Here is a 19,550-nt window from a genome sequence, read left to right on the forward strand (position 1 = left end):
CGGAATATCGGTTGGTAAAGAGATATTATCTTTACCAATGAAAAATCCGTTGCTAATTATCGTAGCTAAAAGTGAATTGCTTTTACCAACGGATAATCCGTTTCTAATCACCAACGGATGCAATCCGTTGTTAATTTTCCGTAGGTGAAAAACTATTTTTTAGTAGTGTTTTACTATTTCAGTCGTTATTTTTGAATTATTCTCTTACATGTAGGACTCACTTTATCTTCAACGGTAAAAAATAAAAATAAAAAATCAATTAACAAAATTCCTACCAAACAAGCGCTAAGAGTTAACTTTTAATTATCATTTTTTTTTTGAAAAGTAATTGCTATTAAAAATATAAGTTTTAGAACTAAAAAATTCTCCAGAAAAAAAAAAGTGAACTTATGGTGGGAAAAAAAAATGATAATTAAAAGTTAACTCTTAAATTTAGCGCTTGTTTGGTAGGGATTTTGTTACTTGATTTTTTGATCGTTGGAGATAAAGTGACTCCTACATGTAAGAGAATAATTCAAAAATGACGACTGAAATAGTAAAATAACGGTAAACAGACTTAAAACAATTTTTTTAACAAGACATGCAGCAACTCCAATCCTCAATATGCAAAATTTATATTCTAATGGATAGGCCAAAAAAAAAATTAAAGCTTGAAATGGACTCACATTCTACTACTCGCTTGCGCGCATCACTCAAAGTTTCCCAATCCGAAGAATCCCGAATGGCTCTAAATGCATTGTAGATGGGCTTACTCTGCCCTATTTTCAACTGAAACTCAACTTTTTCGGGCTACAGAAAGTAGAAGGGAAAAAATCAATCAAAATTAACTCAACCAGAAGCATATTTGTCTGATTATAAAATCATTTACTGTACCTGAACTTGTTCGATTGCCGCCTAGAGCTCGGGAGAGTCCTTGACGGAACAAAGATGATTCACTATCCCCCAAACTACGGATAGCCTGTCTATGATCTTTTCCAATGGCACAACTAGTTTTGGGCATGTGGGCTCTATTGTATTTTCCAATTCAATAAAGTCATTTTCCTGCAAGTCCATTGAAATAAAAATCTTTTTGGAATACCCCATATATTATGTGATCCACTATACTATAATATATCCATTTTGATCAAATTTTTAGCAAAGAATTCTGAGATGTTCAATTTATAAGTTTTCTTAACAGAGATTGAATTGTGGGGCGAACATTTCTTGGTTCTATGGTATCGTATGGAGGGGAATATGAAGCTCTGTAGTAATGGACACTGACTCCATGGACGGATATGTCTAGTTTTGCAGGACGATGAGTCGTTGGGCAAATTGCCTTTTTTTGAGTTAATTATTCTAATGGTCATTGAACTTAGATTCATATCTTTGATTGATCATTGAAATTTAAAATATTGAGTTTTGATCATTGAACTTAGGTCCATGTCTGCGACTGCTCACTGAAATTTAAAATGTCGAGTTTTGGTTACTGAACTTAGGTCCATGTCTTTGATTGTTCACTAAAATTTAAAATATCAAGTTTTGATCACTTAACTTTGAAAAATATTGTATATTACTCACTGAATTTTGAAAAATATTATACATTACTTACTATAAACTCGATATTTTTCAAAATTCAACAATTATGTTAGTGAGTAACTTACGGCATATTCCAAAATTTAGTGGTCAAAATTCGTCATTTTAAACTTTATTGAGCAATCTAAGACAAAGACCTAAGTTTAGTGAACAATCAAAGACATTGACCAAAGTTCAATGACCAAAACTTGACATTTTAAACTTCAGTGGCCGATTAAAGATATGGATGTAAGTTCAGTAATTATTGGAACAATTAACTCCTTTTTTTTCTTTTCATTTTTGGCCAAGTCATTGTCATGGAAAACTTGCACCATTGGCCACCGTCGGACCCAAACTTTTTGTATGGTGGGTCAAAAATTAAAATGTAATTTTTAGTATGGAACTTCTCGACGCACTCTTCGAACCCGCAAGCACCTTTCATCTACCCTACGCTAACAGCTCTCTTCTCTTATGATATTGCATCCGCCTTCGATTATTCAATTTCGAGTTAGCGCTTTTAGGGATTATGATCAGCAACTGGCACACATAGGCTAAAAAGAATAATAGCATTGCCTCGGTATACAACCATTCTATATTCATTGCCTCCTCGTATTACGTATTATAAAAGGTAACCAGATCTCCTCACTTGAGTTCTTTGCATTGGGCGCGCTCGCTTTGTTTGTTCATTGGAGGAAAGCGTTTATGGTAAAAGAAAACAAGTTACTATTAATAAAAATAAGTCAATACAATACTATAATTAAAGTTTATGCATTTTGATACTTTGAAAACATCATGTAATTATATCATTATCGATATTATCAAATGGATTTTATTGCTTGTATAGTTTTGTTTACCATCTCATCGATAGATGCTGAGCTAAGGTGAATGTAGGAAGTAAATGAATTGAAATAAAATTCATATTTAATTTAGGAAGTAAATGAATTGAAATAAAATTCAAATTTAATTTAGGAAGTAAATGAAATTTAAATTTAATAAAAAAGTAATTTAAATTATATTTAATTTATAACGATCCTAAAATTTTTTATGTCATACTACATGTAAGATTTGCTAATAAAATGATGTGAATTATATTGGGAAATTTGTTGTGCAAAATAATAAATGTTAATGAAATAATTAAATTTTTTTAAGAAGACATAGGTTTGATGCACGTTTAACTATTATTGATATTCGTTTGGACCATTTGATATGATTAAGATGTAGTTCTCGAAACGAGCTCCTAAGTAATGTAGGCGATTTAAAGATTCAACTAGAGTACAATTGTCAGCGAATTTTTAAAGTTAGCACATTATTAAAATTCTCCAAATACTAGTCAGGAATGACCTAATTTAACACGTCATAACTTTCGCTATAGTTGGCTATTTTACAAGCCATTAATGAGCGAAAAACTAGTACCTGAGTACTTTAAAATATTATTAATAATACAATATTTCGACTTCATATGACACCCCATAATGAATGTGTCAAAGTAAGCCATGAAGGAAACGACTATAGATTTATATAAAAAAATAAATAAAAATAAAAAAATTGTCGAGATCATTTGACCTCACATGAAGCCATGTGGATCTGCCTATGAGTGGCCAGAAAGTCATGTCATTTGTAAAAACTTAAATCTAATGGATTTTTTTTTTACTTGAATAATGAATAAGTTACACAGTGCATAGTTCAATGACCATTTAGATATATTTTTAAGTTTAGTTATAAAGTAGTAATATTGGCAAAGTTTTTTTTACCATTGAGATACAAATTTTTATTTCAATTATTAAAATAATAATACTTGACAAAGTTAAGTTATCATTCAAATAATTAACTTGACTAGTAAACTCCACCTCAATGTGTTTTATACAAACATGGAACATCAGATTATGGGACTGTAGAAGGAGAGAAACTTTTCTAATCTAATCTAACTAAATTTATAAGAGTGTTTTTTTTTTTAAAGCCATTTTCTAGCCAAGCTAAGCCATATTGGAGTGAGTTGAAGTGATTTCATCGTTGCTGGGTTTACAGAGTTAGTCAGCTGCCACGTATGTTGATGATTTTCCACTTTTATCTCTCTAAAACTCATTCACTCACTTACTTTCTCTCTCTATATTTATATTCTTCATTACTTTCACACTTTTCTCTCTCTTCTATAAGAGAATCTTCGGTGGGACGAGCGCACCACGTGAGACGCCACCTTGGTGGGTGACCCACACACCTCGGGGTGTATAGTGGGCCACCCATCGAGGTGGCTCAACCTGCCTTATTGATGTTTTTCTCCTTTTCTTCACATCCATATTCTTTCTCTCTATATATATGACTGCTTATTCTTAAAGACGTCTTTCTTAATTTTCTAAGGGTATGGGACGTTATGAATAATACTGAAAGATTCTTCTTTTTTCAAGATCAGACTCATCTTTTTAAAGATACAAGGAAATCGATTCTTTAATGACCTCTCGCAGCTGGTGGTAATGAAGTAAACATTAGCGAATCAAATGTAATTTTGCATATTCTTTCCTCTTTTTTTTTTTTTTTTTTTTTTTTCCCTTTTTTTTTTTTTTTTTTTTTTTTTTTTTTTTTTTTTTTGGGATTACTCAGAATTATTTTGGTTTTTATGGGCTATGTTTAGGGAATTTTTTAATAATGTTTTAGTCATAGAAATTGCTTTATTTTTTCTATTGTTTTCATCATTAATCATGGGTTTCGGTTTTTGTTTCTTTTTCCTTATTTTTTCTACCTCTTTATTTGACTAACTTAGTACTGATTTAGCTTACTTTAATAAGCCGATTTTATGCTTGTCGTTTGGAATTTTTAGGTTGTTTCTCGATTTTTATCATTTACTTTCCTTTGTTGTGTATGCATGATTTTTCCATAATTTTCCTTTAATGGATCAAAAAACTATTTCAAGGTAAATTTAAGTATATTCTAAGTTAGCCCAAAATGGTATTGTTGCCAAATTTTACAAATAAAAAATTTATTTAGTTTTAAATTTACTTATTTATTTATAGTTAAAGTTCTTTAAGCATAGCTAAACATCACCACCTTTCTGAAACGAGAAGTCGCTCATTATGATCCAACAGCCAGCAAATTGTAAGTTGTAACTGACGAGTTTCACTATATAATTTGTAAAAGGGAAAATTACAAAATCTCTCTCCCTCTCTTTCTTTTCTCCCAAGTGATACAGAAAGAGGAAATGATAGACACTCTAAATTTTTTTTCCAATTTATGGTGCAATTAACCGTATTAACACTTTCTCAATTACGCTAATGTTGGGATTGACACTTAATAATTCTCTTCCTAACAAATTTTATTGAGTTCCCACCTGTCAATTCTGCAATCTTATTCCCCAAAAAATTCACTATTAACAAACTTTTCTTCAAAATCCACAATCCCAGACCCATTTGGGGATCTGTTTAAAGTATACAAGAAGTGGGATTCTCAAGTGAGTTGTGATCGATTCAAAGAAAAACACAAGGACATTTTGGGAAATTGGTCAATATCCTTGCAACATTTTGACGGTGAATTTCAACATGGTGAGTTGAAGATGAATTATGTAAGTGCTTTGATCAAACTTTGGACTGGGATTCCTGGTAATATGGATTTACTTGAATAATGAATAAGTTACACAGTGCATAGTTCAATGACCATTTAGATATATTTTTAAGTTTAGTTATAAAGTAGTAATATTGGCAAAGTTTTTTTTACCATTGAGATACAATTTTTTATTTCAATTATTAAAATAATAATACTTGACAAAGTTAAGTTACCATTCAAATAATTAACTTGACTAGTAAACTCCACCTCAATGTGTTTTATACAAACATGGAACATCAGATTATGGGACTGTAGAAGGAGAGAAACTTTTCTAATCTAATCTAACTAAATTTATAAGAGTGTTTTTTTTTTAAGCCATTTTCTAGCCAAGCTGAGCCATATTGGAGTGAGTTGAAGTGATTTCATCATTGCTGGGTTTACAGAGTTAGTCAGCTGCCACGTATGTTGATGATTTTCCACTTTTATCTCTCTAAAACTCATTCACTCACTTACTTTCTCTCTCTATATTTATATTCTTCATTACTTTCACACTTTTCTCTCTCTCTTCTATAAGAGAATCTTCGGTGGGGCGGGCGCACCACGTGAGACGCCACCTTGGTGGGTGACCCACACACCTCGGGGTGTATAGTGGGCCACCCATCGAGGTGGCTCAACCTGTTGCTGGGTTTGACTGCCACGTATGTTGATGATTTTCCACTTTATCTCTCTAGAACTCATTCACTCGCTCACTCACTTTCTATCTCTATATCTATATTTTGCATCACTTTCACACTTTTCTCTCTCTCTTCTTCACACTCACATTCTTTCTCTCTATATATATGACTGCATATTCTTAAACCAGTCTTTCTTTATTTTCTAAGGGTATAGGATGTTATGAATAATATTGAAAGATTCATCTAACTCATCTTTTTAAAGATACAAGGAAATCAATTCTTTAACAACCTCTCGTGGCTGGTGGTAATGAAGTAAACGTTAGCGAATCAAATGTAATTTTGCATATCCTTTTTTTTTTTTTTTGGGATTACTCAGAATTATTTTGGTTTTCATGGGCTATATTTAGGGATTTTTTTAATAAGTTTTAGTCATAGAAATTGCTTTATTTTTTCTATTGTTTTCATCATCAATCATGGGTTTCAATTTTTGTTTCTTTCTGCTTATTTTTTACTAACTTAGTACTGATTTAGCTAACTTTAATAAGCTGATTTTATGCTTGTCGTTTGAAATTTTTAGGTTGTTTCTCGATCTTTATCATTTACTTTCTTCTGTAGTGTATGCATGATTTTTCCATAAATTTCCTTTAGGGCAATTTACAAAAATACCCTTAAAATCAACAACCTTTTGAAAAATCATATGAAAATTTTTTGAAAGTAAAAAATACTGCATAAAATTAAAAAGTTAACACAATGTCACTTTTTATAAAAAAATGTGTAACTTTTTCTTTTTAAAAATGACACAATGTCACTTTTAAAAATTAGTATCACTTTTTTTATTAACAAATTACATACAATGTCACTTTTATTAAAAAATGATGTTTGTCACTAAAAAAGTGATGAAAATTTCAAAAAGACGACTGAAAAAAGTGATAAAACACAAAAAAAAAAGTGATAAAAATTCAAAAAAATTGACAAATGCTAAAAAAAAGTAAAAAAAAAAATTCAAAAACGTGACAAACACTTAAAAAATGACAAAATTCAAAAAAAAAAAAAGTGAGTTGTGATCGATTCAAAGAAAAACACAAGGACATTTTGGGAAATTGGTCAATATCCTTGCAACATTTTGACGGTGAATTTCAACATGGTGAGTTGAAGATGAATTATGTAAGTGCTTTGATCAAACTTTGGACTGGGATTCCTGGTAATATGGATTATTTGTACAAGATGTGAGTTCAGTTGCTTGTGGACTAATCCTTCTTTCTTACTGATAAACGTGATGCCCTTCTTGTCATGTGTTTGGTCATGCTTAAAAGTTGGTTCATAAAAGCAACTAAAAGAGCCAAATTTAAGCATGGGCAAACATTACATTAGCCAATTAGCTCAATTACAATACGTTTGTTAATGTGGATTAAAATTGATAGTTTTAAGGAAGATTACAAAATGTTAAAATTCTGCACATTATTTGTCGAGTGGAGATTTTCTTTTGAGCTAACTTATGATTTCTTCATACGCTGGAAGAAAATTGAAGTAGATGAATGTCATGCCAATAGTTAATTTCATAGCTAAATTATGCGGAGATTCCATACAATTAATTTGTTCTTCCATTCAGATTGAAGACCTTAAACGCTTTTTCAAACTAGGCAATCGGACCCCAAGTTACCCAAAGAATACATTTAAAATGCATTGAAGTCAAAGTTGGTACAAATCTAAAGTATACTGATTAAGATCTGTTTATATAATCCAATGTAATCTTCATTCGAAGCAGGTTTCATTTTCCCCTAAAATCCCACAAAACCAAAATTCAACATTTTTACTTACACTACATTACTTACCACATGTGCAACACACATGCATTCACCAGTATTATTTAATGCCAAAATAATGGACGAAATGCTGAAGCCATGTGATTTCAGCTGCAACAATTGCCAAGACACGACACTTAGTCTCAATACTCGAGAGACTGAAGATTCTTTCTTTGATGATCGATCAATGCAATTTAAACTGAGAAATATACAAAAAACAAGTTGCACTTCTTGTAACGATTGGATCTTGTGTCTTATTTGTATCACGAAGGTTGAGATTTGTGATAAATATTGTATATCATATGTGAGTAACGTTGAAATATTGTAGAATTTGTTTGACATTATAAAGATCCTTTATTGAATTTTGAAATTGTTGGCAAACTAAGTTAATGGTATGGACGAAATTAGATATCATGATGTTTAATAGTGAAGGGACCAATATAATTGTCGATATATGTGATCTTGTGTGTGAGGTTGGAGAACTAATTTTCCTTAACAAATAATTCGTTGATCTTCAACCTCACACACAATGTGGATATATACAAGCATAAATTCTTGATCCTTCACAAAGAACATCTTGGAGAATTGCAATTTTAAATGATTCAAAGTGATTTAAGAAAAAGTACTATCTAATTTTATTTTTATTTTTAATAATTAGAACTATAGTTAGAACATACCCCACAAATATATCCTATTCCAAAAACGGATTTCATAATAAATAATTAATCTATCCGACACACGTTTTTGATATATCCTTTTCAAAACACTACAATATTGACAACTTAAATCGCTGTCATGATCAAAGAAACGGGAATAACTAAGCCATATATAATAAGAAAAAATTATAAATAACTGTAACCACAATAATCTGCTAACCATTCACAACCACCACCTTCGTTCTCCCATTCCCTCTCACAAGGAAAAAAAATTAAAAAATCTCACTATATATGTACATTTCCAGATTCTAGAATCATTAGTTGATTGGATAGGATTGGATTTTGTTGACAAAGGAGATCAATATATGTATGTAATTGAATTTGTAGCTGTCGCATGAATTTCTCACTCGAAAATGGCCTCTGTAGCTCCACTTTCTTCAGGTCATTTACCGGTTCGCTACCCTCAATTTCAGCTTATTTTAACGGGGATTGAACCGTCACAGTCAAAATGTGAGTTTTCTGGAAAATCTTTGCTGATGCAAAGGAGTGAGGATTTCCTGCGCTCGATTCCAGTGAAGAAAGGTGCAATTAAGTGTTTTTCAGAATCCAAGGAGAGGGAGAGTGTGATGGAAGTATTAAATAAGGATGGAGGTGATGTAGTCCGTGATGACGTTTCTGATGGGGAGGTGGCTAGTCAGGTGTTCTCTAACAGATCTGTTGGTTTGGTGAGGAGTCCGATCTCGGATTCTGTCCCTGGGGATTCGTTGAATCTTGGAATTCGTAAACCTGTCTATGAGGTAATTTTCCTGAAGTGCTTGTTTCTTAATTTAATTTTTTTATTTCTGATAATTGATTGTCTCAAATCTATATGAAAATAACTTGTGGTGATGGAATGGAAAATTTGTAATTGCTGTTCTTTTTAATTTGGTAATATTTGGAGTTGGAAATGTTACATTGCATGTTATTTTATTTGGTAATATAAAAATCAACTTAGCAAACAAGCAAGGTATTTAGAATCAAGCAGAGCCGGCCCTAAGATTTTGAGTACCCTGTGCGAGATTTTAAAATGGTGCCCTCTTCAAATAACTAAAACATATATTAAAAAAATACTTTAATAATATTATTTCATTGCAAAAATATTATATTTAAATATTTTATTATTTTTTAACATACATAAACAAGAAAAACATAAATAAATCTCAAAAGCATCTCTCGAACTTTATCAAAATTCATATGTCATCAACAAAGAACTATCCAAGCCATTACCTTCTTCTTGCAATTCCATATAAGCAAACACTGAAAAAAATATATAAATCAAGTCAAGTGTAAAGCTTGGAATGCTACAAATTATGTAAAAATATTTTTTCTCGCATTTTTAAAAGCAAACTCACAAATTAAACTTTCGTAATCAATATTTTCTAAAAAATCTTGCTCAATAGATATCAAAACTAATCCATTCAATTGTTCTTGTAATATGGTTGATCGCAAATGAGATTTTAATAACTTCAATTTTGAAAAACTTTTTTCAACAGATGCAACAGTAATAGGAATTAAATCGATCTTGATTCTTCAAAAACATGTGTATCACCAATCAAACGAAAAGAGAATCAAAGGGTAGTGAAAATTTAATGAATCAATTTCATTAGCAAATTTCACTCCACAGTTAATTGATTTGCTTATTAAATTAGTAAATATAAATTATGAATAATGAACCCATTTTAATAGTTAATTGATTTTACTTAACAATAAATCTCTTCACAATTAATTGATTTCACTTATTAAATTAAGAATTATAAATTATGAACGGTGAATCCATCTTCAGAACATTGAAAAATATTAAAAAAGAATTTATATTTTTTCGAATATTCAGAGAAATTATTGAAGAAAAAATATGTTAAGGAAACAAAAACTCACTTGTAAGCGTTCAACTTCTTCAGAGGAAAATTATGCCGTGCTTCCTCAATCCTTAGTCCCCACGTTTAGGCAAAGCGAAGTCAAATTTTAACAAGTTCTTGCAAAGAGAATTCAAATCAATGAAATTATGGAACGAGATTGATGAAAAGATAACAAAGAAAAGATAACAGGTATTTCAAATTTTCAACGAGGGTTTAATGAAAAATATGAATCGTCAATCGTCGCTTAAGGAAAAGATAGAATTTTTAGGAGCCAGATTAAAGGTGATTGGAGAAAAAGACGGTTGGTTTCTCTCTTCTCTGCCTCCATTATCTTTGAGACAATTGGAAAAGACGGTTAGTTTCTTTAATTCATTTCTCCAAAAAGACAATTGAAAAAGGCGGTTGCTCAATTTTTCTTTCTTCTCTCAATTCTCTGGCCGACCTGATCTCTTTTCGAATTTTTTCTTTTCCCTCACATCATATACAGTAGGAATATTATTTAAGAATATTATATTCAAGGAAATTATAATTAGTTAATCATATTATTCTTAATTTTAATATCTCATGCATAATAATAAAAATTTTATATTTTAAAATTAATATATATTTGAAATATTTAATTATAAATAAATATACAACTATAAAAAAAAAATTTGTTGCCCCTACAATTTTGAGGCCCTATGCGGTCGCTCAACTCGCCCGCCTTCAGAGCCGCCTCTGGAATCAGGAAGAACTATAGGTCAGTGCATCCACATCCATAAGAGTTCAATATGATGTCAAAAAAATTGAAATGAAATTGATTGCCTTAGAAGTAGAATAAATTCCACTGATTTATAGGTTCAGAATTGTCACGTCTCTTCTGTGTCAAGTGCATGTTCAGAGAGATTTCAGATTGAATGTATCAAATTATTTCTCACCAAAATTTTGAAGGGAAGCCACAAAACTCTGGCTCTCTATTTATGAATTTTTCAATTCATTTCACAAAATGAAACAATGTTGCTGGTGATTCTCTGTGTTAGAAGTGCAGCCACTATTTTTAGTAGTTTAATAATTTGTAATTGCTTAGTCCTAGAAATCAAAGAATGATGGAATTTCAAGCCAAGAATTTATTGTGATTCCAACAGATATTGCAAGGCAGAGCTTGTGTTGGTCTTATCCTTCCATTGGTCCATTTTAGTCATATAAACTAATAAATGAAGCAGTTGAATTCTTTCTAGTTAATATTAAGCTTAATTCATGGCTCACTTGTTCATGTTTATGTCCATTCACTGTTCCCCATCAACAGGTTGTGGAAGTAAGGTCAGATGGGAATGTATCTACCAGAAAAAATAATGAGACGACACTTCTTGAAGTCCAGCGGTGAGTAATCAGTTTGTGATGCACTGAGCTCAGTTCACTTTTTTGGAGTTGGAAAATATCATTAAAGTTTAGATCTGTAGTGGCTTATATGTCTACATCTCACATTAATTTGTTGTTTGGTAAAGTAATAATCAGTTGATTCTCATCTCTGAAATTGTACTGCAATTTTTGAATTTAGCAGACGTAAGCAATTTATCTTCCTTCTTTATTTGAGAATGGTTATACATTTTATAAACTTTTTCTTTCCTGGTCAATTAGTCTATATGAATCAGTGATGTCAATGAACTTCAATCAAGTTTGTTAATTCTTCCTCCTTATTGCTTCTATTATTGTTCTCTGGACACGATATTTCTTTTTTGCAACAGGTCTCCATCCTTGAGATATTAGAATTGTTGATCCATCATTGTGGTTAACCAACTCAATGCCTTCTTTGCTGGTACCGATAATGAATTGCTTTCTGCTACAGTCTACATTGTGCAATTATTTAACAATATGGTTGTGTGTATAGCTAATCTTGATTGGTTTATACAGCCACATATTGCCTTTTTTTCATAGTCGTGTAACAATATTGCAATTGCATCAATGATCACTATCTTTTGGCTTCTTGTTCTTATAGACAAAATTAAAAAGAGAAAGGATAGCTTCCATAGAATTTCAAATCCACGAAATTTAGTTAGAATGGAACTTCTGCTTAAAAAAATAAGGTTTTGCTGCTTGGCAATATGATCAGGAGAAGTTCTATGACTCAAAATTTTATGTAGAAATAAGTTTAAAAACTGGAAAGTAATAACGCTTCTTGGAGTTGGTTGCAATTGTATCTCTGTGCCTTTTCCTGCAAACTGGTCAAAGTTGGCACTGTATGATTGTTCCTTCCACCTCAACAGTACTTTCACACTATATTATCAGAAAACTTAAAACTTACAATGTAGAATTATACTATATTCACTGGTTCAAATTGATTTACGTTTGTTTTTTTTTCTATATTTTATCAAGGTAAGAAAGCATGCAATTTTGCTGAACTTGGGCTCCTTGCAAGCGATAGCAATGCAAGAAAATGTTTATATATTCAACTATAATCGGTATCTCTTTCCAGATCAATAGTCTTGATATTTTTGTTTGAGATTTTACTGTATTTAATTGATGTTTGACATAGTTTATCATCAATTTAATATATGTTTCTTGGTTATCAATAGTAAAGGTGGAAAAGCTTTTATTGATGCATTGTTGCCCCGATTGAATCCAAAGAACATGAATGGAGGACCATCAACGCCATTTGTCCTTGAGGTTAGTTTTCTGCTAGTAATTTTTTCTACTTCAATCACTCAACTTAACAATTATTGGCTGGGGGCTGCATTGTTATTTGAGACCAAACTCTCCCAGATTTCAAATGATTTTGGCATTAAGATAGTGGATTTTCACGAAGTCCATGAATGCCTAGATGAGAAAATTACAGTATACTTTCAAGTTTCACGGGATTAAAATTGTAAAAAATAAGCTTTAAGCAAGGACCTAATATAATTATTGTCCTATAGGGAACTGCCAATTGCCATATAATAAAAAGGAGACTTTCAAATGTTAAATAATGGTATTGGGTGTTTTCTTCTTTTTCCCTTTCTTTTTAGGTGTCTCGTTTGTTAAACAAGACTTCTTTTATTATGCAATGTTCTGAAAAGACTATGAAAAGACTATAAAATAGTGTGAAAACTACCCTTAATAAAGAAACAAAATAGCAATTATATCTAACAATCTTTTGCCTCATCAGTAACTTTCTTTTTCAAATTTCATTTCAAGATAAAGTGGACACTATTCTTGTACATATTTGCTGCTAGTCTGAGCATTCTAGTAGTTATAGTGCATTTTATCCATCATCAAATCTGTAGTCAATTCATCTATAGCAATATTTTCATATTTCAATCACCGTGCTTAATGTTGACTATCCATAATTGTAAAGAAGGAGAAATATCTGCTTAAAAGTTTCCTCCATCCTAGCCTCATATCTTTATTTGTGAATAAAATTTTTACTTATTGTAAAACAATGAAGAGTTGCTGTTATTTTTGTTTGCGCTGGAAACTAATGTCACCTTCTGTAGAAACTATCATTTCAAGTCCTTTAGCTGTGTTTTTTTAATCACTGCATTGTTCATCCATACAGTGAACCTGAAATGTTGATTGTTTAAAAAATCTGACCCACGTCCAATGCGAAATTATTAGGTGGTTGAGGCAGCACTACATTCAAGGATACATCGTTTGGAGCAGAGATTATGGGATTTAGAACCATGTGTGAGTACGGGAACGTAGTGAGTTAACATTTTCTAGTCTTTATTTCCCTGCCAGTTGTCAAGTGTCTTTGGTAGGGGTATCTAGGGTCTTCCCACTTCTCCCTAAATTTTTTGTACTGAGTAGAAAGGTGAGAACCATGAGAGCTCAATTGATTCAATTGCTAATTCTTCTCTAAAAATATTCCCTTTTTTAATTCTATAATACATTTTTGTAATAACAAAACAGAAACAGCTATTTGCATTGTGTCGAAGAATACTACGTGGATCTCTCTATATATGACAGTAGTATCTAATTTCCTGGATAAAATGCAGTTTTCAATCCTATATTAACATCTTTCAATAGGAGACACCTTTTTTGTCCAATCAACAGTTTTAAAAAACAGTATTATTTATACTTTTGATAATGGTAACATATACATAAAAAGAGAAATGGACAGTTTGCTACTTCAGGAACATGCATAACTTAAAGAATTTCTCACCATCACAAAAAATCAACCAAAATTTTGAAGAAATAATTAATGAAAGTCATGTTTTTGGCGTATATCTTACTCCTGTTATAAAGAAAACACTAAGAACTTAATTTAGGCTTTTAGAACATTCTATCTTTCTTCTATCATTATCAAGAACTGAATGAGCTACCATTTGCTTCAGGTGCAAGCTTTACTTGAGGTTCTGCCATACAGATTGGTAGGTGACATATTGGAGGAACTTCGAATTAGCAAGCAGAGATTGGTATACAGTTTCCCTCTGATTTGGTAACATATCCTCCATCGAAATTATTGACGTATAATAAACATGTATACTTCTTATAAAGGTTGAATTGGGCTCACGAGCGGGGGCAACCAAACAAATGTTGCTTGATATTCTTGAGGACACACATGAAATACGACGTGTTTGTATTATGGGAAGAAACTATACCCTTCAGAAAAATGATGAGATGGAATGCTATGTTCCCCTAAAAAAGCAGATTGCTGAGGGTAAGTCATGTAAGGTTGATTCATCATCATAGAAAATCAAGTTAGAAGAATGAGTTAAATTGGATAAATATCCAGACTTTCTATTATTATTATATATATAGAAAGGATTCTTTTCCTGACATAGTTGGAAGTTCCTATAACTTCCAAAATTCATGGATTTTGGAAAAGGGGGAAGGCACTTTTTCAATATTCTTTGATTTCAAAGGGACATTATCAATAACATATTGTCAATTTGTCAATCATTCCTGAGTGTTTCTTCTGCAAAGGAGGAAGAAGAAATTGAAATGCTTTTAGAAAACTATCTCCAAAGGTAGTTCATGGCATCCTTCAATTCTATGCAGAGTAAATAGGGTGGGCGCTGGCTACGTTTGCATTGTGTGATATCATTTATTTCTACTTTTAACAGAAATAATGAGGGAAGCATCACTTGCTGCAGTTCAGACATCTGCAACCCTTAACCCATAAATATTTTCCTAACCGTGATATTATATAAATAACTATTAGAGAATTAAAGATTTCGTGAAAGAAGTGTGTGTTTTGAGTGTAATTTTGCTACTGTTGTTACTCAATAAAAAAATGGGACAGTATGAGGTAATGTTTTCTTTTAATACAATAAATAAGCCATTTTTATTTCTGATCCTCATTTTGTTAATTGACCTCAGATATCTTCAGCTAAGCTTGTTGTAGTTTCTGAACATAGTTTAAAAAAATTTGATTTATTGAAGCTGTTCACAGTCTTTTAATTTTTTTAGTAAAAGCTAGGCTTTATGAAGTTTTATTCTTTTTCATTTGTGGTCATTGTTAGATAAGAACAGCATGGAGCTACTAAAAATTTTGGTCTATGTATTCTTTATCCCAGTTAACTATCCACTCACTAATGTCTTGAAACTGCAGGTGTGAATCTTGTCATGGTCAGGCAGAGAGGCTTCTTGATTCAGCGAAAGAAATGGAAGATTCCATTGCAGTCAACCTTAGGTTAATTGCCAACCCTTCTCTTTTTCCATCTATTTTTTAATCTACAAACTGAATTTTAAACGAAAACATTTGTGCTACATGAAGCAATGGCAGCCTTCTGGTCAGCTGTCCCAATATGCCTTTCATCATGCTACAATGATTAAGTTGTTCACTCAAGTTATAATCTCTTATCAGAGTACAAGAAAAAAAAAATATTTAAGTTGTTAACATTTCTTTAAATTTATCTAACACTAGAAATAAAAAACAAGGTAGTACATATAAGTCTGTTAATTTTGCAAATATACTTGGAACTTAATGGAGGATTTGTCCCTTTTTGTGAAATTTGTGTTTAAAATATGAAATATTTTAGATTATTGAGGGTAGCATTTAATCAAAAATATCAGTGAACTTCATTTGTCATAGGAGTTATCTACTAGTACACTAGTCATTTATCTTGCTATGATCATTGTCAAGCAATATATTTTCTTGGTTCATTGGTTCATTCCTAACAACTATTTTTATTCAAAACTTAGGGATCTTTCCATCATTTACTGATGGACTTTTCTCTTATAAGTTCCTGGAGGCTTGAGGTAAGCAGAGTGGAACTTCTTCTTCAGTTTGGGACTTTTTGTATTGCAGTTAGTGCTCCAGTTGCAGGTAACGAGCTCTCTATGAGTAAACTAAAATGGTCATTACTTGAATGATTAGCTGCTTTCTTTTGGTTAAATTTCATGTACATGTACTATTAGGATACTTGACATGTCTGCAACTCGTTACTTTAAGAAAAATGTCATAGCATACAGAATGATGTAATTTTCTAATTAACATGACTCCTTAGGCCTAAGTTTGAGGCCCTCCATAGCTCCACTCTCAAGTGGGTTCTACAATTTGACACTATGCCGAGACTTTAAATATTAGGCACGATATTAGTGGCAGTAGACCCGATATAAGTATATGGTGTCTCTCTCTGGTCTTTCGTTCGATATCTTTTACCCACTTAACCTTCCTACACAATTACAAATTTTTCCTATAAGTAACTAATTTTTTCCTTACCTTTTTCACATCTCTTTTTAATTTTAAGTATATGATTTTATCATATATTTTACTAAATCTTTGATATCTTGCATTAAAATCATTTATTAATAGAACATTACTGAGTATATGTACTGATGAACCTTGTCAATTTATAGGTTATCTTTGAATTTTTTGCCTCTTAGAGGCCCTGCTAGACTGGCAAAGAAGTTGACTCTAGCTTCTTTGTGGTCGTTTAGAGCAGTTAAGAAGAACGTAAGAGGAAAAATTATGAAGTAAACAGTTACATTTGATAATACATTTTGCTCGTTTTACAACATCCAAGGTTAACTCTTAATTCTGTTTATTTCGTTCTGCCTCAAATCTATTTTGTACTTTCACAATTTTTGTAGTGTCACTACAACATTATGGCTTAATCAAATTTGAGAAGTGAGCAATGGTAATCAATCAAATTACAAACTGAGATTATTCCAATGTTTGATTATGCCATTCTAATGGAAATTGAACATCAATATTCCTCAAACCTTGAATCATATAATGTCATCCCCATGCATATGGAAGCCACTTGGGCTCATATAAACATTGGCTACAGTTATATTTGGCATGAACTTGAAGTCCTACCTTGAGGAGCGTGTGGTATGTCCTTTGGGTCTATTTATATGCCAATGTTTCTTTTCCTAATATTTGGCTTATGTTTGCTTTCTAATTATTCACTTCGTCACAGTTTGGCTCTGCAGTTTGCATTTTGGATAACTACTGCAGGAATTATTGTTGGTATAGTAGTTGTATTTTTTATATTGTATTCATACCTCAGGAAAAGGAAAATACTATAAACACGAGAGAAAGAGTAAGCTAGACCTTCTTATTCATCTTGTTCTACTATGAATATTTTCACCCTCATGGGGTGGTCGAGTTGGTGAAGTAGGTGAGTGCAGAGGCTTTTGGTCACGAGTTCGATTTCCCTACTAACACTTTCTCTATCGAGTCTGTCGCACAGAGCTTGCCTAGTGCGGTTTACCTAGCTGACATAATTTACAGGTTATTGCATCAACTTGAGGGTTTATTCAGTGCGCACTCGAAGAGTAGCGGCTGTAAGTTCCCACAGATGGTTATGCACACGGCAATGCCGTTGTTTTTATAGGGAACAATGAAGACTGCTAAGCAAGGAGAAACGGAGAGAGAAATCAACTAAAGATCAACTATGTTTCTATATCTCTATCACAAGTCGATGGCTCCTTGCTTCACACGGACCAAATTCAGCAACCAACACACCCCTTTTCGCATACAACATTTTCTGTGCTATAATTGTATTGAGCTACTAGGCTATGTACGTTGTGGAGAGCTTCCACTACAAGAGTTGAAGTAGGCGTTCCTTTATTCGTCTCCATCCAAATTTTACAGTTATTTGGAAGTGAGGTCATAGTCCCCTATCTACTTATTTAAGTTGCTCGTGCAATGAGTGTAGATGTTAGCTTTTGAAATAGTTTAGGCGAAGTTGAGTTTGTTGTCTGGACTCGAATTGCAATTTACCACCATTACGTATTCAATGTTCTTGTTTTGTACGTGCTTACAATTAATATGCTAATAAGTCATTCACTGTTATTTTGAATCTAGTGCTACTAGTTCTCACCAATAAATTATGTGAATAATTAAATTGAACATTTCATGTAATGATACACAATGTCACTTGGACCAATGGTGCTAAAAAGAATAAATAATGCTAGGTAGCCCCATTGAGGTAGTAATCACAGTCTAAGTGGCATTATGAAAGGTGAAATTAAATAAGTAATTTAATTCTACCTATCAATTAATGTCACATTAATACCACCTAAATTGGGATTGCATCCTCAGTGGGCTAAATAACGTTACTCTAAAATATGGGAAAATTACATAATACCCTTCTTATTAAGATCCATTTTCAAAAATAAAATTTGAAAGTTTTCTTTACAAAAATCAGATAATAAATTATTTTTAAAATTTTAAATAATAATATTCTAAAATTAAATTAATCTATCTACCCACTCACCCATCCACTCCTCAGTACCTAAACAATTTTCAAAACAATTTTTCTCTCTCTCTCTCTCTCTCTCTCTCTCTCTCTCTCTCTCTCTCTCTCAGGATAGGAAGGAGCGCCGTGCAACGATGACACCGATGCAGTGCGCGTGAGCGACGTTACTACGACGGTGCTCATGGAACGGCCGTTGCTAGGTCGATTTGGATGGTAGTGCCGCCGATGTTGGCGGGGCGGTATGAATTTTCGATTTGGATGCATTTTTGGGCGATTTGGTGTGAACCTTTGGTGATGGATCTGGTGTGGAAAGAAGGTTTTGGGAGATTTAGTTAAGTAAAACACTCGATTAGTGGATCTAGAGAAATTTGGGTTTATTTCTAATCAACCTCTGTTTTCTTTTCATCCGATTTGTTGTGGGTGTTGAAGTTTGGTGGTGTAGTTGCCATTGTGGTGGTGGTGATTGCTGTGAGGTAAATGTTTGCTAGTGAAGATTGTGGGCGAGTTGTGCCGAGCGGTGATAGGACGATCTGTGGTGTATATGTGCTGTTTTGTGTGTATAGAAACAATTGTTGTGTGGTGGTATGATTAAAGTGGAGGCGGTGGTGATGAAGTAGTGGTGGTCTTTGGTGGTGGTGGTGTTGGTTTGTTTGAGATGGTAGAGATGGGTGGCGGTGCTAGCAGTTATGTGGTGGTCGTATTTTTTTATTGTTATCAGACTGTCTATGACTAGAATTTTGTGTTAACTGTGACTTGGTTATAGATCACAATTCGTTGTTAAGGTCACAATTCACTAGTCACAAGTTCAGTTGACAAGTCGCTGTCATTTTAT

At 32.3% G+C, this 19,550-nt stretch overlaps 2 protein-coding genes across 2 annotated transcripts; both read left to right on the forward strand.

The window, feature by feature from the left end:
- Window positions 1-8,468: 8,468 nt before the first annotated feature.
- On the forward strand, window positions 8,469-11,758 carry LOC111412475 (magnesium transporter MRS2-11, chloroplastic-like). The gene is made up of 2 exons (XM_023043411.1): window positions 8,469-9,011; window positions 11,395-11,758. Exons 1-2 carry the CDS (start codon window positions 8,628-8,630, stop codon window positions 11,470-11,472), a joined length of 462 nt encoding a protein of 153 aa, XP_022899179.1. The 5' UTR covers window positions 8,469-8,627; the 3' UTR covers window positions 11,473-11,758.
- A 131-nt stretch (window positions 11,759-11,889) lies between these two features.
- Window positions 11,890-15,739, forward strand: LOC111412766 (magnesium transporter MRS2-11, chloroplastic-like). The gene is made up of 10 exons (XM_023043679.1): window positions 11,890-11,904; window positions 12,024-12,172; window positions 12,230-12,325; window positions 12,467-12,547; window positions 12,662-12,752; window positions 13,680-13,748; window positions 14,399-14,479; window positions 14,562-14,724; window positions 14,989-15,034; window positions 15,619-15,739. Exons 1-10 carry the CDS (start codon window positions 11,890-11,892, stop codon window positions 15,737-15,739), a joined length of 912 nt encoding a protein of 303 aa, XP_022899447.1.
- The last annotated feature ends 3,811 nt before the right edge of the window (window positions 15,740-19,550 follow it).

This window comes from Olea europaea, chromosome 16, assembly GCF_002742605.1.
Source record: "Olea europaea var. sylvestris chromosome 16, O_europaea_v1, whole genome shotgun sequence".
NCBI lineage: Eukaryota > Viridiplantae > Streptophyta > Magnoliopsida > Lamiales > Oleaceae > Olea > Olea europaea.